This window comes from Pagrus pagrus (assembly GCF_965226575.1).
Source record: "Pagrus pagrus genome assembly, chromosome: 2".
Classification (NCBI taxonomy): domain Eukaryota; kingdom Metazoa; phylum Chordata; class Actinopteri; order Spariformes; family Sparidae; genus Pagrus; species Pagrus pagrus.
In genome coordinates, this window is record NC_140186.1 from 35942918 (window position 1) to 35966847 (window position 23930).

General features: G+C 39.8%; 1 protein-coding gene across 5 annotated transcripts in view; it reads left to right on the plus strand.

Annotated features, from left to right (window-relative positions):
• Positions 1-23930, plus strand: part of tenm3 (teneurin transmembrane protein 3) — a 454093-nt gene that overhangs the window by 75227 nt on the left and 354936 nt on the right. For all 5 annotated transcript variants that reach the window (XM_084378327.1, XM_084378328.1, XM_084378329.1 and 2 more), the window contains exons 3-5: positions 21274-21390; positions 22385-22505; positions 23385-23455. In XM_084378327.1, coding sequence (XP_084234453.1) covers positions 21294-21390; positions 22385-22505; positions 23385-23455 — 289 coding nt within the window. In that variant the 5' untranslated portion in view covers positions 21274-21293. The remainder of the gene's footprint in view (positions 1-21273; positions 21391-22384; positions 22506-23384; positions 23456-23930) is intronic.

A 23930-nucleotide genomic window follows, 5' to 3' on the forward strand; every position in this document is an offset into this window, starting at 1 on the left:
TGTGTGTGTGTGTGTGTGTGTGTGTGTGTGTGTGTGTGTGCGTGTGCGTGGTCTTCTCTCACAGACAACTCTGCAACTGTTTTTCTTTTTCTCATCCCCCTCTCTTTTTTAATCTGAGAGTCGGTTGAGAGATTAGGTGGAAGAAAGAAGGGAAAGGTAGAAAATGGAGAGAGAGAGGGAGAGAGATTATCACTGCAGATTTGCACTTGTGAACTCAGGTCAGATCATGTTGGACAGCAAGAGAGAGGTAAATGAAAAGACAGATAGGAGACAGAGATCTACATGATCAGGAAGGAGTGACAGAAAGAATGAGCAAGAGGAATTTGACAAACAGAGTAAAAGAAGAAAAAAGTGAGGATGAAATTGAGCAGAAGGGGCAAGGAATTGATGGATGAGGGAATAAATAATAAGAAAAAGGAATGGGTAGATTATTTCCGATAAGGATTTGTTAATGTGACTTATTTTTCCGATGATACAAGAAGAGCTGGGACAGAAGGACAGAAAACCTGAGGTAGGCTACAGTCTGTAAGCTAATACAGCATGCACGTTTCTATTTTAGTACCCATCTCCATCCAGTGTTCAAGATCATAGCTTTTGTTACATAATAATGTCTTGTTTGATTGCAATCTGCACAAGCTGGTCTGTATTTGACTTTCTTTTATGCTGTGCTCTGTTCATGTAATGTGGGAGAGGGAAGTCATATTTCTGCATCGATCCTCTCAAACTGGGTCGACTTTTATATGACTAATACTACTAACAACTACTAATATTTCAGCCACAGTAGTCAGACTGGGCAGTCAGTCCTGATCAGAAAAAACAACCACATAGACTGACAGTGAAAGCAACTTATAATGACCTGTAATCAGGTTTATTGTTCGGCACCAACCTCAAGTGGCTATAATAATTAGTCCACATAGGGAGGAGGTTGGTGGATGCTTGGGTTAAACAAGCACGGGACTTTGATTCAGGCGAGTTATTTTAACTTACTAACGTGGTTTATTTAAAATAACTCATACATAAGTTACTGTATGTACGTAGCATAAGTACACAGGTAATTGAATTTAAATAAGTAACATACTGATTTTAACCCAAACTACAATGTGAGTGTATGATGAACTGGTTAGCTGCAACAGTCATCATGTTTTGGGAATGACTGACAATAGATCTACTGTGTGTAGCCATTTACTATGGGTATAAGGATGTTTTGAATGGGGACAATGTTTTAGAGGGACCAGTTACATCAACCCTTAAACAAAGTTTCACCCAGGAGAGGCCATGTGGTGAACAAATGGGGTAAGTTGAGCTTGTGATGTGCAAACCAGAATTAATTGTATTAATGTTGGCAAAGTAAGTTTCTACAAAACCACAGTAAGTTGAAGGTCCCATATTATGAAAAACACGATTTCTCTGGTCTCTACATATATAAACTGGTCCTCCTTGAGCCTACCAACTCCCAGAATGAGGAAAGCAAATGAGTCCTGCAGCCCACCCACCCACGGGGTTCCTACAGGCTGTTCAGATTCAGCTCCTGTCGTTATGTAACGAAAGGAGTGATTTTCATAGGCCAGCCTCCTCTGCGCAAAAACACTGTCCCCGGAGATATCCAAGAGGGGGGCGTTCATCCCCGAGGTGAAGTTCGGTGTGTCAAGCGGTAAGCTAGCAGTGTTTCGCAATGTCATCGCTCAGAGCTAGACACGCAAATTGCTCTGTTGTTGGTTGTAAAAATCAACATAAGTGCCTATATTCTGTCCCAGCTACAGAAGAACAGAAGAGACAGTGGTTGCGTTTCACTTTTAATGACAACGTGCCGGCTACGGTTCCTGTAAGTCTGTTTGTTTGTGCTAACCACTTCACATCGGACTGCTTCAGTAACGAGGGTCAGTACAAAGCTGGCTTTGCCTCGACACTGACCCTCGTAAAAGGATCAGTCCCAACCATACGGGACCCAGCAACTGCACCCGAGCCACAGGTGAGTGTCGCCACGTTTTGATAGTATTTACAGTTGCCTATGAGTATGGTGAAGTCAGCTTGAAATTGACTAACTAGTTAGCTCCGCTTCGGTCTGCTATGCAATGGCGTTTGAAGCGAGTTTAATGTTAATAATATTACGAGGGAGCTTGGTTGTCACAGTAGAAAGTCTGGAAACATGTGCAGACTGGAGACAGAGACTATGCGAACAGTGTCCAAGAGTTTGGAGACTGTGTTGGAGACAAACACAGCTTTCGCTAACTGTTTTTAGATGTTACCTGTTGCAGGTCAGTGGGGGATGGGAGCGGGGTGGTTGTGTTGGGGAGTCCTGCTGCAGCCGCAGAGTCTGTATTTTTCTGAGCCTCTCCTTCTGGGTCCGATTCTGGGTCAAACTGGTGTGGTTGAACGACAGCATCTCGGCGAGCCTAGCGTAAGCGGCATCCTCTCCCTGAGAGGGGAGTGTAGCAGGCAAGGCAGGCATTGACAGACTGAGCTCATTAGCATTAAAGGAGCAGGCACAGAAACAGCCTGCTCTCAGTAGAGAGCGACTTTTGGACAGCTGAAATTCAGGACCACGGATGGGTTTTCGAATACAGTGTTGTTGGACCTCTGACAGCTGTGTGAAATTGATGAAAAACAGTATAATATGGGACCTTTAAAACAATGCTGCGCTTCCGCTCTGGTTTGGCACTAACACATGGTTAGGGTTAGGAAAATATTATGTTTTGGCTTTAAATACAAGTTTTGGTCGCAACAAACATGGCTGGAGATGTACTGAGGTCTCCTTAAAAATATAAAAATGTTATAAGGACGACTCAAACTGCGGTCATTGGCTTGGCATCTTCTAACTCAACCACCAGTGCTGGCCCAAGCCTTTTGGGGGCCCCCCTCCCACCACCGCAGAGTCACCTGTGCTCGACAATTATTGACACAAATGTCACACTATAATGTTACATTATAAATTGTATTAATACAGTGATGGATTATGAACTACTATTCTCCTGGGCAGGGATGCACAAGGACCCCCCCTACCTTATATGTACAAAAGTGGGTGCAAATGGGGGAAGGGGGTTCTGGGGGTCCTCCCCCAGGAAATTCTGAATTTGGTAGATGTGATTTCCTGTATTCTGGTGCATTTTTGGGATGGCCAGCTGGAGAAGGGCAATACCTAAATTTGTTCAGATTCATAGCCTTTTGCTTTTTGACTTACTGAGGTAGTTACTTAAAGCAACGACTTGGGCTTCAGGGCCCCTTGACCTCTTGGGCCCGGTAGGCTCATTCAGTAATCCATCCTTGCTCACATGCCACAAATGTTTTGGGGCTCCTGGCCCCTCTAGACCTCTGGCCCCCTGGGCTCGGTAGACCCCTGTATTAATATAGTTGTTATTTACACCAAATCAGTTACCTTTTAATCTTAGGTACTAAAATCACAAATTTTTTTTAAACGTTCATATTCAAAGTGAAGCACTAAGTGTGGATTACTGAACTTGAATTGAAAAATAACAAAATACAACAGCAGAGATTGCATTTGTTGTAAACAAGTGTGGCCAGGTCATAAATGAGGAGACCGGACACAGTAGAATAATTATTGTGGGTCTTTTATTCCCCGACTGCAATTTCTAAAAGAAACAGCATTAACACTGCAATTTTGAGGATTTGAGGTAATCAGCATCAAACAAACAAAATATCTTTCCTCACTGTACGTCACACTGACGGTAAACCTCAGTTAGCTTATGAACTTCAAACACTTATCTCTGTGTCCTAGACATTTGCTCTAGTTAAAAGTGACTCTACACTTGACTAGACAACAGTAGTGGCTCTTTCTGAATAAATAAAATAAAAAACATAAAAACAAATAAATACATTTTCCCAGCCACATAACTCATAGTCACATTACAGCATATTCTTTAGTTCACAGAAAACATACTGTAAATTACACTAATGAACAAAATACATTTTCAAGTAAACATTCTTGCATGAGCTTAAAACACATTTTGTGAATAGTCTTAAACTCACTCGCACTCCTGTGTGCAGCTCGCAGTCCTCAGCAGTCCGTCTTTCACTACCACTACTGCTACTTCCGTGTAACTAACTCTGCGCGGGAACGCCGTGATTTCCCATGATCTCCCGTGATCTCGCGCAACCTACCGCTGCGCCGCTCTTAGAGTGACAGTGTCACCTAAACAAAAAGAAACTGCTAACACAGTAATAATTCCCTACAGAATAATAAAACACTGTCTTAACAGTCTGAAAACCGTCTTGGTCTCTTGTTCACCTGGCTACACAAGTAAAAAATAAATAAAAAATAAAATAAAAAATCCTCTCCACTTCCTGATATGAAACCCAGGTAATAAACATGTAATGTAAACAGTATATGTACATAGCCTATGACACATACAAAGGTCAATACATTTGTGGTTTGCAGAAACGTTGACCGTGAACATTTAATCCTGAGTGGGTGGGAATGGCATAACAAATGGCTTGATAATTGCTGTCTTTGTAACCAAGCCATGCACCTGTCTTTCCTTTGGTAGACTCGAGAGTATTGGCTCTTCCATAGAAGAACATTACAGCCTTAATTGACATTTACCAGCTGTTACAGTCAAAAGAGGTGTTTCTTTAACTTGAATAAACTGGATACAACATTAGGAGTGTTCTACATATACAACAAGTGTATATGTTGAAGCCGAGACTCTCAGAAAGACGACACAGAGGCAAGGTTTGTAGAAAGTGGGTTCTGTTTATTCCTGGACTGACCAAGCATTTATATGCCTCAAAATCTGTTGGCACAATCACACTTGCATAGTAGCGACCTGGACCACCACCAAAATGTCACGATGATCTTTACCTCATTGTTCCATATCCTTCCTAGTATTTCATGTACTTTCCAATAATATTTCCAGAGCTTGTGTGCGTGTGTGCGTGTTTGCTCCTGCATGTGCGTGTGTGTGTTCTTCCTTGTTGACGGTACCCTACGTGTTGATTTGGAGTGCAGGCTTCCTGTTTCTCACCATTTTGGAAAGTTTTGCATCTCCATGCAGTTATGTGTGTGTGTGCTTATTAGGTGTGGTGTCATTCGTATTTCCCAATCTTTTGTTTATCACACATTCACATTCAAAGGTCAATACCGGTCACTTAGTCAGGCCAGATTTCTCAATAGGAGGAGATGGCTGTGACAACAGTATACAAATACAATAACTGTTATGTGAGAATAGAATTGCCCCTGTGTCCCACTGATGTCAGTTGCATCGACAAAACACAGTTTGTGCTTATGAAGTGTTATAAATCAGAATGAGTGCCATCAGTTTGACAGATTACTTGACAGGTGTGTGTGTGTGTGTGTGTGTGTGTGTGTGTGTGTGTGTGTGTGTGTGTGTGTGAGACAGAGAGCGAGAGAGAGAGCTGTGTGATATGACGGTGTATGTTGTTTGACGATATGCGGGGCAAGCCAGTGTCTGCAGCAAGAGACTAGAGTGTGTATGTGTGTGGGAGGGAAAGACAACTGAAGCGAGCAGATTAAAGTATTTGTGGATAACTCCCCACCCCCACCCCACAGTTACAGTGTCATTCAGTGGAAAACTGAACATGAACAGGCAAACCCCACTAACCTCTTGTACCACCTACACAAGAATCATGTCAAACTGTACAGTGAAAGTGTGTAGATGGGAGACACAGAACTACAGTCAAGTGATTTCTATATACTTTTTAAAAATATTCTATATTTGTAACATGTTTAATTGAAAATGTGCGCATAGGTTACCAGGTACCAGATAACGAATATGGAGAGACTTTAACAGAGCAAACCTCAGCCGTGAACTGCCAAGATATAGACAGCATGTTAAATGTCCCACCAGGGACAAAAACACTCTGGATCACTGCTACACTGTTTTAAAGGACGCATATCGCTCTGTCCCCCGAGCAGCTGTAGGGCTCTCTGACCACTGCATGGTTCATCTTCTCCCAAATTACAGGCAGAAATTCAAATCTGCTAAGCCTGTAGTAAAGACTGTGAAGAGATGGACCACAGAGTCAAAGCTGGAGCTACAGGCCTGCTTTGACTGCACAGATTGGAGTGTTTTTGAGGCTGCTGCTACAGATCTGGATGAACTCACTGACACTGTGACATCCTACACCAGCTTTTGTGAGGACATGTGTGTGCCGACCAAAACCTTCTGCACATACAGCAACAATAAACCTTGGTTCACTGCAAAACTCAGGATGCTTTGTCAGGCCAAGGAGGAGGCCTACAGAAGTGGGGACAGAGTCCTGTACAACACGACCAGGAACACGCTGACAAAGGAGATCAAAGTGGCAAAGAGGTGTTACACTGAGAAGCTGAAGAACAGTTTCTCAGCTAACAAGCCTGCGTCAGTGTGGAGAGGTCTATAGGAGATCACCAACTACAGGAGACCATCCCCCCACATTGCAGTGAACCATGAACTGGCTGACGACCTGAATGTCTTCTACTGCAGGTTTGAGAAGCCAACATTCACACCCATCACCCACTCCAGCATCAAACAACCCTCATCACCCCCTGCACCACCCTCACCCCTCCCTACTGACCCCCAACCATCACTCAGGATCTGTGAAGAGGATGTGTGTCAACTCTTCAGGCAACAGAAGACCAGGAAAGCTCCAGGCCCAGACGGCGTGTCACCCTCCTGTCTGAAGGTCTGTGCTGACCAGCTGGCCCCCATCTTCACCCAGATCTTCAACAGATCACTGGAGCTGTGTGAAGTCCCCTTCTGCTTCAAAAGCTCCACAATAATCCCGGTCCCCAAGAAACCAGCAATCTCAGGACTAAATGACTACAGGCCGTGGCCCTGACGTCTGTGGTCATGAAGTCCTTTGAGAGGCTGGTGTTGAGCCACCTGAAGGACATCACAGGCCCCCTGCTGGACCCCCTGCAGTTTGCATATCGGGCAAACAGGTCAGTGGATGATGCAATCAACATGGGACTGCACTACATCCTGCAACACCTCGACTCCCCAGGGACATATGCTAGGATCCTGTTTGTGGACTTCAGCTCGGCATTCAACACCATCATCCCAGACATCCTCCACTCCAAACTCACCCAGCTCACCGTCCCAGCTTCCACCTGTCAGTGGATCACAAACTTCCTGACAGACATGGGCAGCAGGTGAGGCTGGGGAAAATCACATCCAGCACCCGGTCAATCAGCACCGGCGCCCCCCAGGGTTGTGTGCTCTCCCCACTGCTCTGCTCCCTATACACCAACGACTGCACATCGAGAGACCCATCTGTCAAACTCCTGAAGTTTGTAGACGATACAACGGTCATCATCGGCCCTCTGGTGTGGTCAGAACAATTTGGAGCTGAACACGCTCAAAACTGTGGAGATGACAGTGGACTTCAGGAGTAGCCCCCCTACACTGCCCCCTATCACCATCCTCAATAACTCTGTGTCCTCTGTGGAAACCTTCAGGTTTCTGGGATCTTCCATCTCCCAGGACTTAAAGTGGACACCCGATGTAGACTCCATAATCAAAAAGGCCCAGCAGAGGATGTACTTTCTGCGTCAGCTCAGGAAGTTCAACCTGCCCCGGGAGCTGCTGATCCAGTTCTACACGGCAATAGTCCAGTCTGTTCTCTGCACCTCCATCATTGTCTGGTTTGGATCAGCCACCAAACAGGACAGGAACAGACTGAAACGGACAATCAGGACTGCAGAAACAATCATTGGTGCTAAACTGCCCACCATCCAGGACCTATACTCATCCAGAGTCAGGAAACGGGCAGGAAACATCTCTGCAGACCCATCACACCGTGGACACAATCTGTTTGAACTCCTCCCCTCCGGCAGGCGCTACAGAACACTGTACGCCAAAACAACCAGACACAAGAACAGTTTCTTCCCCGAGGCCGTCACACTGATGAACACTTGATCAGTCACCCAGTGTCAGTAACCCCCTGACTCCAAAATCATCCACTTTGCACTTTATATGTGTGTATATATATATATATATGTGTATATGTACTACCTGTACATAATTGAACAACATAAATCCTCACTGTAAATAGTATAATATATATACTTAAATATATATTTAAAATAGACCGGACCTCTGAGCGCTTTTTTAACTTACTGTTGTTTGTTGTTCTTGTTCTTTCTAGTTGAATGTTTGTTATGTTATGTTCATGTTTATGTTCATGTTTACGTCTATGTACTCTGTGCGAAAAAACCCAAAGTGAATTCCCTGTATTTCATATACTTGGCCAATAAAGATGATTCTGATTCTGATTCTGAAGGTTCTGAGTTAGGTTCTTAAAGAGATGGGCCTTTCCATGTGGTTATTTTATATAAACAATTTATTGATTGAATCTAAAGAAAATGTGCTACATTGTGATATGTATTGTTATTTGTATATAAAATTGTTTGTAAAAAAAAAAAAAAAAAAAGTGTTTGGTCATATCGCACAACCCTGGTATCAAAGTCAACACAGTAAAATTGTTGGTCAATATTGACCCTCATCAGATATGCCTTCTGAAGCACACACAGTGATTGTATGCAAGCTATATGACATGGGGGTTTTCTACACAGAAGCTATTGGAAACAAACATTGTGATTGGTTCTATACTTGGATTTCACTTCAATCAGGCACATAATGAATTGAAGGCAGAGCATCAAGACTTTATTTAGGAGTTACTATCAAGCATGTGTGTCTACTCTCCAGCAGTCTTTCAAGAGTGAATAAGTCGCCTGAAATATTGTACCTGGACTCTATCCTGCCCACAATTACCCTTTTATATTCTATTCAGTTAAAGGATAACTACCGTTTTTTACAACCTGGACCTTATTTCCAGCAAAATATATGGTCATTTACTCACCCAGATAACTTTGGTGTCATTTGGCGTCGTTCGGACGAAATTAGATCCTGTGTAGCTCCGATATATCCATATAATGCGAGTAACGGGGCATCGACACACAGCCTCTATATAACGCATTATCTACCACGAAACTAGTTCATTTCTCCAATATTTTGTTACGATATGCTAGTGCTATTCCCCTCTGAGTCCTGGCTCGTCTGTTGTCAACATCCGGGGTCTGTAGGTTGCCCTACTACCTCTGACCTGGAAGATGTCGTCTCTGAGCTGCGCGACAGCCCAGCTTGTTTACCTGTAGCTGTTACTGCTAGTTTGACCCCGGATGTTGATAACGGACGAGCCCGGACTCAGAGGGGAATAGCACTAGCATATCGTAACAAAATATTGGTGAACGACTTCAAATGACACCAAAGTTATCTGGGTGAGTAAATGACCATATATTTTGCTAGAAATAAGGTCCAGGTTGTAAAATACGGTAGTTATCCTTTAATGCTCCATGCTTTTTTTTGTATAAAGATTTTTATTGGTATTCCACATCTTTCCTTTGGAGCCTTTGAGTCAATTTTCTTATTGAATTTGGAAGTGAATTTAATACTACTTTTGCATAGTAACATAGGTTTGTGTCAGGCTAGCATAAAACATGAAACCATACACACACAAATAATGGTATTGTAATGGTAAAATACAATATAAAATCATGAAGACATACTGGCTCACATTCCTTTATCTCTGTCCTGTATTATCCAACGTATCCCTTCTTAATAGGGCTCCATCTATTTTCTTCCACAAACCATTGCATTGCTTTATTTTGTCTTTAAACATTGTTCTTTCTATGGCTAAAGTATTATTTTGCTTCCATTAATATACATTTTTTCCAAGTGCTATTTAAATTACTTTCTTACAAACAAAAGTTGTAAGAAAGTTTTTTTTTGGTTTTACTGTCAATTGATGTCAATTTATACAGGGGTGATAATGTCTGTGAGACAATGTACTTCTTAAATTTAGTAGTAGCCTCAGTAAAATGAAAGTCTTAATTCTAAAAATGACGTAATGGAGACGTAATGCCCAGGAGTATTGTATATTCATACTAGGGCTACACAGTTAATTGAAATATTATAAATATTGGTAAAGTGCACAATACATCCTCAACCTCATAGTGTTTTAATCAGTTGAATGCTGTTTGCAGTTTGTTTGGCTCAAAATCCCTCAAAATCACGCTGCTTCTGTTACTCTCATTACAAATGTACCCACGTTACATAAGTAACTTCTGTTACCTTATATGCATGATGTTACTTCACTATGTTAGTAAGTTAAAAGAACTCGGTGTTCACACTGGACATGAACATCGGTCTCTGAATTAAAGTCTTGTGCTTGTAAATTTGTAACAAAATAGCATTATAACAAATTACTGTAGCACTGTAGAGATTCCCTGGCCTACAAATCCTGTTGTCCAGATGTAAGAATATATCTTTATTTTGGTACAGACCCCAACAAATGTCACAAAATAAGAATTTTATACTTTGGGTTTTCTTGTGAAGTTTTTCAAAAACCTCACTAATCAGGAATCAAATTGCAATCAGAATATCTGTCAAAATAACTGCAACACCATATTATCCTAATTCATACAGTGTAAAACATAACACACACACAAAAACAAACACACAAAAAATCTCCCTACCCCACAGATCACTCTATGTTCATTTTACAATAATTCTCTAGAGAGCTCAATCAGGCAGTTAAGCAGGGAGTAAAGCTAAGTGCTGTAACGTAGACAACTGGACGTGTTTCAGTTAAGTTTCAGGGAGTTTAGCTTAAAACTACTATATAGACATTCTCTAGTATAGACATTTTATTCACAGTTAAAGGGATGGAACAAAAAAGAAAAAAACATTATGAACTGTTTTGTGTCTTTGACATAATTTTGCAGGATCGTATGACTGTTCTATGGTTTTCAGACTATGTTTGATTACTTGAAAAACATATTAAAATATTCAGATAAAAAAATTATAAGTAAATAATCAAAAGCAGTGAAGTTTTCAACTGACAGGCAGTTAAATGTTAATTGATGTACTTGAATAAAGAGGAATCCTGAACTGGCTCTTTAATCCCTATTAGCTTTCCTTCATTGTTCATTGAAGCACAGTGTTTTTAATTAACAATGTCATTATTGATGAAGCACCTGATCAAGCTCTGCTAATTCATTTATTAAAAAAAACAACAGTAAACTGATGGTGGCTTTGACTCGTCTTTCTTTCCTTTCCGCCCCTGATCCATTTGCCCCTTTTCTGTATTTGTTTTCCCTCTTATTCTGTTCTCTTTTTCACCTCCACCCTCATCTCCGCAGACTGAAAATATCACTAACTTGTTTCCCTAAGTTTTATGTGTCAAATGTTTGTTTCTTTGATTTTTATTAAAAAAGACATGCATTTGTCTGGCTCGCATTACATTTGAAATTAACGTACATTTCATCAATTGGAAAGGAAACCATCTCCTCACTGCTGCTCTGGTCCATGGTTTGATGTGATATTCTTGCTCTTCATCACTCTTTATTGGTTTCTCTCTGTCCTATATTTCCTTTACTGTAGCCCCTCATCATTCTAATTTCCTTTGTCTCCCATCCCCCTCCATCCCCTCTCTTTTGAACCCTTAATCTTCGCATCTTTCTTTCCCATTTGCCTATATGTACGTATATGTATATGTATTTCCACTGTTCTCAAACATCCCCCCTCAGCCTTTTTTCATGCAGCCTAAAGCTGCAGTGCCACTGTGCTTTACTGTTGTGTTTGATTTTGTGATTGTATCAATAGACAACTGACAACAAATATGCAAATGTGTAAGTCGACTGACAGCTAAGTTGTGGCTGTCAAGTATCCCACATTCACTGTCAATCACATTTCTGCATCCAAGCACTGTCAGCAAACTTTGCTGCTCAGCAATCTCTCTTTGCACATATCGCCAACAAAAACAAAACATAAACAAGAACAAAAACACAAACATAAAGCCTTTGAGACTTGAAGTTGAAATACCACATCAGGGTGATTGCATCATGTTCCTGTCACATTTTATTTATATCATATCCTTATTATCAGACGGGGCAGTGTCGGCTGGTAATGTTTTTACTTTTTTTACTTTGTGTGTGTGTGTGTGTGTGTGTGTGTGTGTGTGTGTGTGTGTGTGTGTGTGTGTGTGTGTGTGCGGGTCATTATGGCAAAATGTGGTCTTGGCAACACCTTTAGTAGCAGGAACTACCACAGAAGCAGTTTTGAGTACAGATTTTTGTCTGCTCAGTAGCATCAAAACCACAAGATACAGAAAAAGTGGATTCATCTCCACTTTCGCTTCTCAACCTGTCTGCTACAGTGCCTATAAAAAGTATTCACCCCCTTGGATGTTTTCCCATTTTATTGCTTTTATAAATGGAATCATGGTCAATATAATTTGGCTTTTTGACAAGAATTTACAAAAATAAAACTCAATGTAAAGGTGAAAACAGATTTCTACAAAGTAATCTCAATTAATTTAAAATATATAATATATAATATAAGATTACATAAGCATTGACCCCCTTCAAGTCAGTATTTAGTAGATGCACCTTTGGCCTCAATCACAGCACTGAGTCTGTGTGGATAGGTCTCAATCAGGCTTGCACATCTGGACGCTGCAATTTTACTCCATTCTTTGCAAAACTGCTCAAGCTCTGTCTGGTTGTACAGGGATCAGGCATGAACAGCCCAAGTCTCAACCTCAAGTCCAGATCATTCTCTATTGGATTGAGGTCTCTCCAGAACATTCACCTTGTTGTCTTTAAACCATTTCTGTTTAGCTTTTGCTGAATGCTTTGGGTCATTGTTTTGCTGGAAAATAAATATTCTCCTAAGTCGTAGTTCTCCTGCAGACTGAATTTTCCCATATTTTGCTGCATTCATTTTACCCTCTACCTTTACAAGCCTTCCAGGGCCTGCTGCTGAGAAGCATCCCCACGGCATGATGCAGCCACCACCATGCTTCATGGTGGGGATGGTGTGTTTGTGGTGATGTGTTTTGGTGTCCGCCAAACATAGCGTCTAGTCTGATGGCCAAAAAGCTCCATTTTGGTCTCATCAGACCAAAGAACCTTCTTCCAGTTGACCTTGGAGTCGCCCACATGCCTCTGGGTGAACTCTAGTTGAGATTTAATGAGCTTTTTTTCAACAGTGACTTTCTCTTTGCCACTCACCCATAAAGCTTTGACTGGTGAAGAACCCGGGCAACAGTTGTTGTATGCAGAGTCTCTCCCATCTCAGCTGCTGAAGCTTTTAACTCCTTCAGAGCAGTCATAGGTGTCTTGGTGGCCTCCCTCACTAGTCTCCGTCTTGTCACTCAGTTTGTGAGGATGGCCTGCTCTAGGCAGATTTACACATGTGCCATATCCCTTCCATTTCTTAATGATGGATTTAACTGAACTCTGGGGGCTGTTCGGAGACTTGGAAGTGTTTTTCTATCCATACCCTGACATATACTTTCCAATAAACTTTTCAAGGAGTTGCTTGCAATGTTCCTTTGTCTTTATGGTGTAATTGTTGCCAGGAATACTGATTAACCAGTGATCTCCATCTTTGCTAATTGTGAGATTACTAGCACCAATTGGCTGGACCCCTGTTGAATTAGGTCAGTCATTTTAAAGGGGGTGCATATTTATGCAGTCACTTATTTTAAATTCTATATTTTTAATTATTTGGCATTACTTTGTAGAAAAATGTTTTCACTTAAAAGTGAGGGTTTTTTTGTAAATCGTTTGTCAAAAAAGCCAAATTATATTGACCATGATTCTATTAATAAAAGCAATAAAAGTGGAAAAGATCCAAGTGGGTGAATACTTTTTATAGGCACTGTATAACAAGCTGTGGAGGTGTGGAAATCCTCTGTAATGTACTGTAATTGGTCAAAAGCTAACCTTAAACTGAACACACACACACATCCTTGGTGCCTGTCATTGCTTACTAGCTTACAGCTAATGTATTGTAAGGTGTTCTAGCTGTTTGGTGTGAAAAAACCTGCGGTTAAACTTGTGCGAGTAGCTCAAATAAACACAAATGATCCTGTGATCAACCTTAAGCCATAATGTGAGGTGATTTGCATCTCTATTTGTGTGCACACATTGTTAATGTTGAAAGGCTTTACGGCTGTTTTGATCTTGTTGCAAGGTCTCTTGTTTAAGCTTGTCAACATAGTTTGACTCAAGTTTCACTTGTAGTAGTTGTATACAGTAGTTTATAAAAAAAATGGTGTGCCACACCTAGAGCTGAGCAATATGGCCTGAAAATAATATCACAATATATTTTGGCCATATCGCGATACACAATATATACCTCAATATTTCGAAATCTCCTCAAAAGCACTTCATTAATGCTAGGGCAGGGTGACAAAATCAAACATCTTATTTTTGACCAAATAGGCCCTACTTTGATATTGATATTGTGACAATATTGTAGGGATGACTATTGGTACTTTAAAGGATAACTACCGTTTTTTACAACCTGGACCTTATTTCTAGCAAAATATTCATTTACTCACCCAGATAACTTTGGTCTCATTTGAAGTCATTCGGACGAAATTAGGTCCAGTGTAGCGCCGATATATCCATATAATGCCAGTGACGGGGCATCGACACACAGCCTCTATAACGCATTATCTGCCACGAAACTAGTTCATTTCACCAATATTTTGTTACGATACGCTAGTGCTATTCCCCTCTGAGTCCGGGCTTGTCTGTTATCAACATCCGGGGTCAAACTAGCAGTAGCAGCTACAGGTAAACAAGCCGGGCTGTCGCGGGTGCGCGCGCAGCTCAGAGACGACATCTTCCAGGTCAGAGGTAGTAGGTCAACCTACAGACCCCGGATGTTGACAACAGACGAGCCCGGACTCAGAGGGGAATAGCACTAGCATATCGTAACAAAATATCGGTGAAATGAACTAGTTTCGTGGTAGATAATGCGTTATATAGAGGCTGTGTGTCGCTGCCCCGTTACTCGCATTATATGGATATATCGGCGCTACACTGGATCTAATTTCGTCCGAACGACGCCGAATGACACCAAAGTTATCTGGGTGAGTAAATGATCATATATTTTGCTAGAGATAAGGTCCAGGTTGTAAAAAACGGTAGTTATCCTTTAACAAAGAGCAGAACAACAACCAACAGACCAGTCTGTTAAGTTCAGAAAATTAATTGTTTATTCTTTGTAAATGTGTAGATTTTAAATCTTAACTTAACTGAGATTAACAAGTCTTTGCAGCCTTCACGTCAAGGCAAAGAGATCATGCGTTGGTAAAAGAAATTACCATTCTATCCCCAAAAGCAACAGCAGTAGACAGAAACCCTTTAGGATTTACACACTGTAACCTTGTCACACACTGTCAGCAGAGAGCATTACAAACATTATGTGCTAAGCAAAAAGAGAACAATGAAGAGTGAGATAAAGCGGAAGAGTCTTGTTTGTTTCAGGTGGAGTTATGGTTTTAGTAATAGCTGAGACAGCTGTTGTGCGCAGGCTGTAGCAAAAGAGGATCTACATATTGTTCACAGATTGCAATGTTCATTCACTAGAAAAACTAAGACGCTATCTAAAACAACAGCTTCTTCATCAAGGAGCAACTCCATTTGAGTACTACACAAGAGCCTCCTCAACAGTCACAAGTTGATTAGATAATCGACAGCACTTGTCTGAGTCTTTTTAATCTAACAAGTGTCAGAAGCACACAGAGACTGTTTCACCTGTTGGAAGTGATTGAACTCATCCTTGGGGATAGGAAGTTGCTATGCACCTGTTTTTCAATGTCTTGCTCAGGTTTTATTCATCCAGATCTCAGCTGAGGCCAATATACAAAGCTGAGCTCTTGTTTTCAAGGTCAAGAGCAAGGTGAGCAGCAAATTAAAAATCTTCACAGTTTTAAATAAATGCAAGGTTAATTAATTTATTCCCAAATGGATTATATATATTATGTGTATTTTCTGTCCGTTCATTACAGAAGTGATTTATGGAGAAAAATGGCTTTGCTGTTTTTTTCATTTTCACATTTTTCTCTTTGTTTGTAACTTCACAATTTTCTAATTGTCATTCATGATGTGTGAAAAGATAAGAGATGAGATATGAATAAAAGATAGAGAGAGATAGAGGCGACTGGAAAAAGAAAGAGGGAGGGATGTCACTGAGCATGTATTTGAGGGAGCCCTTGAAGCCAGCAGGTCACTGAACATATAAATTAATTCCAGAGTGATTTCTACTCATCCCTCTCCTACGTACCTGTCTTGTAAAATAGATGTGCAAAGTACTTTCTGTTTGATAACATGAACAGCTCCCTTTAACCATTTGAAACTGAACAAATTAATGTAATTCTCAGTCACACCTCGGTCAGTCCAGAACATTTGAATGCCATAAACATATTTCTGAAATTCATGGAAATTAGCTGTGTTTTGTTGTCAATATATGTTTCAACTTTACTAAGACTGGTAATTAAAATGTTTACACTTTTTAAAATAAGACTGAACACAGATCATAGAAGTTCAGAGTTCAAAGAGTAATTTTTAACGGAATGCCAATGCAAATTCAGCACTTATTGAAGCTGATTGACAGTGATAGTCTTTGCACAGTGCCATCAACTGTTTGTTAGATTTTACTAGATTTCTGGTAATGCATGTTTTTATTTAATTTAGGTATCAAAGATGTGAACCAACATAATGTGCTTTATTTATATGTAAATATTTTGTAAAGGAATTGACATCACAGAAGTCATTATGCACTCTAATCTGTGAAGCAGATTCTTGTGATGCAAGTGATGAGTTCGCGGCCATTTAGATTTAAAAAAGGTTGGCCTAGTTTAATTTGGCAGAACATCAGTTAAACACATTTTGAGAAGGATGGGATGTTATAGCTCTAAAAAATAAGGATATTTCTGTCAAAGTTAGGTTTGAGAGAAGTATCTGCAGCACCTTCTGTTCCTTTAAATTGTTCAGGGGCCCGACACCAACGCAACCCTTGCTCACGGCACAGCACACCATGATTATCAAGCTCAATGCAGATCAGCAGTTAGTATATGAATATCATTTATCTTATTACCACTTATTAGCACACCATGACTCCATGGTTAACATTTCTTTATGCTTTGCATCTTCTTGTTCTGTTTGTGTGGGATTTCTCCTAGTGCTCCTGGTGATTGTCCTTCAATCTAAGGTTCGGCAGGTCTAGTTAGGTGGACACCTTGATGTCCAGTGTCCATGCATGCTCAATGCCTCAATGCTACTTTGAACCTCATGTCGATACTGTAAATATCTTTTTAGTTTATTTAGTATCTATTTTATTCTATCTAATTTGTTTTGTGTCTGTGTAACTAACATGCTGACTTGTTTGTGTCTGTGTCACTAACGTGCTGACTTGTTTGTGTCTGTGTCACTAACGTGCTGACTTGTTTGTGTCTGTGTACAACTACTCCATGTGCCTGTAATTGCCCCCTGGGGACAAATAAAGTTTTTTGAATTGAATTGAATTGAATTGAATTGAATGCTAACACAGATATATTGTTCTGAATAGAAATAAGCAGGTATAGTAAATGAATACTTCAGAACAGCTTTAGTCCCTCTTGTCCTTCCGTCACTAAAATAGATTATAGATTATACAAAATGAGATTAATTCTGATGAAGAGAATAGAAGAGTATGCACAAACCAAGTAGTCCAGACAGCAAAGTCCATTAGGCCACAACCACACAAACAAACATACACATTGATTACACACACACACACACACACATGCGTGCATGGAGGTCCAGAAGGTAGGGGATTTAAGGCTCAGTGTCTAAGATTAAGTTGATGGCTTATCAAGCTGTCTGACCACTACTGGCTGTCTTTGCTTCCCTCTCTCTCTCAGCCTCGCTCAACCTCTCTTTGTGTCTCCTCTTGCAAACTATATCTCTCCTCACTTTTTTTTTTGGTTTCCTTATATTTATTTTTTACCTCGACCTCAAAAAAAATATGGCCAACTATTTTGAACAAAGTGTACACAGTTTCCAATGTGCCATCCTTCACTCTGGCATCTTGCCTATGTGCCAAGCTCTTTTGCTATGAAAACCTTTGGATTTCTTTGTGGTCACACAAAATCTAGCTCTAACTTTCTCTTACCCCTCTGTCTGAAATACTCCCCACTGTCAGCAGCTGGTGACTCTATGTGTATCTAAAAAAGCACACATGACTTAAGGAGCTGCTGAGGGCCTTTGGTTCAATCAGTTTACTGTCCCATTGTAGTAGAGCCTGACCAATATATTAGTAGGCCGATACGGCCTATGACATTATGTTGTCTGATACGTGCCTATGTGAAAACCTTTTTTTGGTTTGTTTGTTTTATTAGGAGATTATAATGAGGAAAAAAGATACTTGGGGTAAATTATAAATATTTAATTCCCAGTGACGCTTCCTGTTTCAGTGCAGTAATGTAGTGTTGTGTCTTGGTCTCGGACTGGGCGGACTCTGGTTTTTTGAATGAGACCGGTCAAGACCACCGCTGATAGGCTTTTTGTCCATGCCTTACTGATAAGAGTGAAAAGGACCCTCTCAAAAACAGCTAATAACTTAAAGTCATTGGTAGTGTAAAGATTTCCCCAGCTAAAAAAAAAGAAAACTCACATTTTGATGTTTTGTTATGATTTTCCTTTGATATATATGGTCTTGGTCTTGTCTCGGTCTCGACCTCTAAAAGTCTTGGTCTTGTCTCGGCCTCGACCTCCAAATGTCTTGGCCTTGTCTCGGTCTCGGTACTCTCTGGTCTCGGTCGGTGCGGTCTTGACTACAACACTACACTGTCACTTTAGGCAGAATAGCTTTTTCTTAAATTGTAAAATATGGTGCTTCCATTACATATTTTATCAAATGTTTGATAACAAGATTCTACTGTAGTTCTACAGTATTCTACAGAGACAGCCTAATTTGTTTAAGTTCAAGCACAAAATTAAGTAATTAGTGATATTATTATTAAACATTGTCAGGAAAAATCGTAAGTATACCAAAACACAATGGAGTGGTACTTCAAAAAACAACCTGGTGGAACTGTTGACAGGAGCACCTTTTGGTGCAACTTATGCAGTTGATCACACACACAGTGGACATTGATCCAAGTAACTAAAACTAATTTGAAGTCCAAGTAAAGCATGTCAGTTTACAGCATACATATCTACGTGCAGACAGTCATATGGGACATGTCATAATTGGGCATGACATAATTGGGGCAATATATATTGTTTTTTTCAATTTCAGACTTGTTTTTTGTCTTCCAGACTCAACCCAAAGGTATTCAATTTGCTATGATTTAAAATAGAGAAAGTCAGTAAGTCAATGTTAAGCATGTCTTGCTTGTTAAACTACTTAAACAAACATTTGAATAAGTTAGATATGTATTTTTCTTTTTTTTCTTTTTTATGGTGGAGTATTGAGGATGAGTTCAGGAGTCTCATTGCCTGAGGAATTAATGAATATTTTCATTTAGAAAATAACAACTGAACATAAACATAATAAGATTCTCATTTGGAACATATGCACAAGGAAAAACAAGACAAAACAAGTACAATACTGTGGAAGAGTAATCAAGGAAAACCTGAGAATATAATAAAAAGCAAGTACAAATTCAGTCACGGTAAGATACATAAAATGAACATACACATACATACATATACTCACACACACACAGCCACACACCCACACCTGCACCTGCCCCACCCCAGCTCAATGCAACCAATGCACAGCTAAATTGTTACATGTAAACTGTGGTGAATAATAGCAGAAAAATATTAAATCGGGCAACACCTGAAGTTCTGTAAAATAAGAGACAGAAGGTTGCCATTTGTGTAAGAACTTCTCAGTCGATCCTCTCAGAATGTAATTGATTTTCTCCAGTTTTATAAAAAAAAACATGGTTTCCTTAAGCCATTGAGAAACAGAGGGACACCTAACAGATTTCCAGTGAAGTAAAATGGTACGTCTGGCTAGTAACGATGCGAAAAATATAATGTCTTTTTGTACAGAGCTTAATGGAACTGAACTATCAGGGATCCCAAATATAGCATTCAACGGGAAAGGATGTAAAGCTACTCCAAGAACATTAGACATAATGTTAAAGAAACTAAACCAAAAACCATGTAGGTTTGGACAAAGAAAAAACATATGACTAAGATGGCAAGGAGAGCCATGACATCTATCACATTTGTCTTCAACTTCAGGATATATTTCAGAGAGTCTTAACTTAGAGAAATGAACCCTATGTAGAACTTTAATTGGATGAGTGAAGGACTTGCACAAGAAGTGGCAGACCTTACGCTATCTACAGCTTTGTCCCACAGCTCATTATCTAATTGCATACCCAATTCCTTTTCCCATGTATTCTTGACTTTGGTGAGTGATGAAAATGATAAAATAAAATCAGTCCTCTTTTGTATTGCTTAAGAGAGAGCAAATCCTCCCAAGACTGTTTTGGGGGTATAGAAGGGAAATTCGGGAATGTCTTGGAAACAAAGCTACGAATTTGAAAATAACAAAACAAATGTGTTGCAGGTAGACCATAGGTTGATGACAAGTTGGACAGATTATCTAAAACACAATCTACAAATAAGTCTTTCAATTATTTAATACCTTTATAATGCCAAAGGGAAAAGGTAGAATCCAAACTGACAATAAGTCTGTTCAGTACCACTGGATTATCAGTGTATTGAGAGTTTTTTGGGCAAGGACGAGTAAAGTAAAGCAGGTAGAGAGGATGCCTTACAAGAAGATAATTCCAATTTGCACCAAGAAGTTTCAGAGGAACCAACCCAGTAACAAAGTTGTTGCATCTGTTTAGCCCAGTAATAAAATGTAACATAGGTAAAGTAAGGCCACCACTAAGTTTGCATTGTTGTAGCAATGTTTTGCAGACCCTTGGAGACTTCCAGCCCCATATAAAGGAACAAATTATCTTGTCTAAGGAAATAAACAGATACTTTGGCAAGGATAGATTGAAGCAATAGACTGAAACAGAAAAAAAAAGTTTAGGCAAAATGTTCATTTTGACCTTGTTGGTTTTACCGATTAATGAGAGGGGAAGGTTAGTCCAACATTGGACATTAGATTTTATTTTCGAGATAAGGGGGGTAAAATTAGCCGGGAAATATTAGATAATGATGTGTCACATTAATACCCAGATATTTAAAACCGAAACAACTAAATTGAAAAAAGGTAAGTGTGACTGACAGAGTTGCAAAGACAGAAAAGACAGAAAAGCATTCAATTAAAAAAAGAAGTTGCTGTTGGATAAGGCCTGGTCATTGACTTTGACAACAGCTTTTTCTCTGTGCGTGTTTCCAGGTCTAATAACCTGTCACTATCTCTGCCTGACTCTCTCCCCATCTTCATCTTATATCTATCTTTCTATCTCACCCTGTCTGTCTTTCTGTCTATACAGCTGTACAGCAGCCTGCCTGTATGTTTACCACCAGCAGAGGCATTATGGAAGTGAAAGAACGACGTCCCTACTGCTCACTCTCCAAGAGCCGCAAGGACAAAGAGGGTCCATACACTGGTAAGACAGCTCAGTCAGTTCATTAATTTATTTGCTCACTCGTTCATTTCTTTCTTCATTCATTTGTTGAGTCAGTCAGTCAGTGAATCATCCTGTTTGCATAAGGAGATCCATTGCTGGCCTTAAAGGCTAACTCCACAAATTTTACACATTAAAGTCTTTTTACAGGTCTCGGGGAGTACTACTGCATATATAAAAAAGTGCCATAAAGTCTTGCGTGGCTTCAGTTGAAGTTGCATGTAATCTGATAAATGGCCACTCAGTAGCTAAGTTGCATTGTGAAAACAAAGAAGAATGCATGGAATAAAAAAGGTGTTTTTGATGATTTGTTTTTTAAACTATCCAATACTGTCCAACAGTGTCATGCTAGACCAGAGGACTTATTTTCAAAACCTGACACCTACATTAGCCATAATGCAACATCTAATCCCACGATAAAATACACAATAACAATAATAATGTGTTAATTATGCTATACTATTATTATTATTATTATTATTATTATTATTATTATTATTACTGTTATTATTAATAATAATGTGTATATTGTCATATTAATATTAATACGACACTTATAAGGACTTATAAGGGCCTTATTACCTATAACCTAAACCTTAATTCAAAGACCTTAATATAATGTGTTACCACACAGACTCCAACATACTTAACTCTGTGGCCTAATTGAAATTGGGACTAGTTGAGGATCATAAAATCACACAGGGCAAGAAATGGCATCAAATGAACTTATTGTACTGTGAACTTGTCATGGATGACATCACTTTACCACTCAAGGCTCCTCAATACCGTATGTACATTATATATGTCAATACCAGATCAATTTAAATACAAATGGAAATTGTAAATAATTCAATCCCGCCACGGCCTGGAGGATGGAAACAATGTCTTGACGATGTGTTTTTCGGGTTTGAGGTGTGTGTTTGCATGATTTTTGCCTTAGTGTGTTTCTTGTCGTGTGTATATCTTTCTGTACTAGGTTCATCAGGGGACAGTGAAGACTGTGCTATTGGCTCCCAGGGACTGCGGGTCCCTACTCAGAAGTCCTACTCCTCCAGTGAAACACTCAAGGCTTTCGACCAGCACCAAGACCAGACCAGGTTAGAAAGGAGGTTACATATTACTCATTATAATACTCCATTTTGGAATATAGTACACCTGTGTCATGGATGTGTGAAGCACCAAAAACTTATCTTTAAATGTCAATATCTTAAATAGACTAAAACAAACATTTGCAAAGTGTTGTATGGGGAGGGGCAGGCGGGGCCAGGGGAAGAGCTGCTGCTCAGAGCCGGCCAACTCTGGAGGAGAGGAGGAAGAATAAACACCTGGAGTCACATCAGATTTATCGACGGGAAGAGAGCTCAGGGATTACTTTTTAATTTTTGTGACTTTATAGTGGATTTATCTTAAACAGCCAACAATGCTGACGGAAATCTCTGGCATGACTCAGGCACCAATGTTCATGGACGAGGTCATCTTTTATTCGTAATAAATTCAGTCTTTCTTCCTCTCTCCCAGAAGTTTTAGCAACTGACAATCAAATGAAACACAACATTGTGCAAAGGGACACATGGCCGTTGTCATGAGGGGGTGTACTTGGTCTGCAACTGTGTTTGGGTGGGTGGTGTGTGTCTAGATGCATCTGCATGAATGCCAAGACCCAAGTTTTCCTGGCAAAACATTACATTATAATCAATGTTATTAGGTCACCTGTCAGTGATTTTAGGTTTTGACTGACCAGTGTAGATTTATTGAATAGTAAATCTGTTGAGAGAAATTACCCTCCACCAATGGCATTGTTTTTCTGTGTTTTTTGATATTCACACACCATAATCTGATCCCCAGTTGCTCTTTAAACTGGTTTGGTGACGCCGACAAAAAACAAAACAAAGGCGCACAATGGGTTTCACTGGATGTATTCTGAAGGATCATCCTTTATTATCATAACACAGCAGATGACTTTGTCCTGTTGACAGATTACTGTACGGGACAACCAATAGACACAAGGACATGGTTCACCGTGAACAGGATGATTATAACAGACAGGGTGAGTGTTCACACACACACATGCACAGACACATGCTGCCTTTGCCCTCTCTCCTTGGTTATCTGTGCACATTAAAGCAACAAGACTTAAAATAGTATATTTTGAATTTATTGGTGTTACGTAGGAACCTTTGCCATCAGCTTCTTGAAATTTCACATTAACTACTCTTGTGCATTTTTTAACTGTAATTTTATAATTTTTATAATGCTCGGTTCTGGATCTTGTTTTATCCCTGATTAAATCAAATCAAATTTTATTTGTATAGCCCAAATTCACAAATCACAGTTTGCCTCAGAGGGCTTTACAATCTGTACAGAGACGACACCCTCTGTCCTTCGACCCTCGATTAACTTCCTAATATAGATTTTTCTTTTGTTTGTTTGTTTCTTTGGGCTTTCTTTAATGTGTGATTTATGTCATTATTTGCGTTTAATGCATGATCAACTCTTTGGTAATGTTAATCCTAATTTGTTTT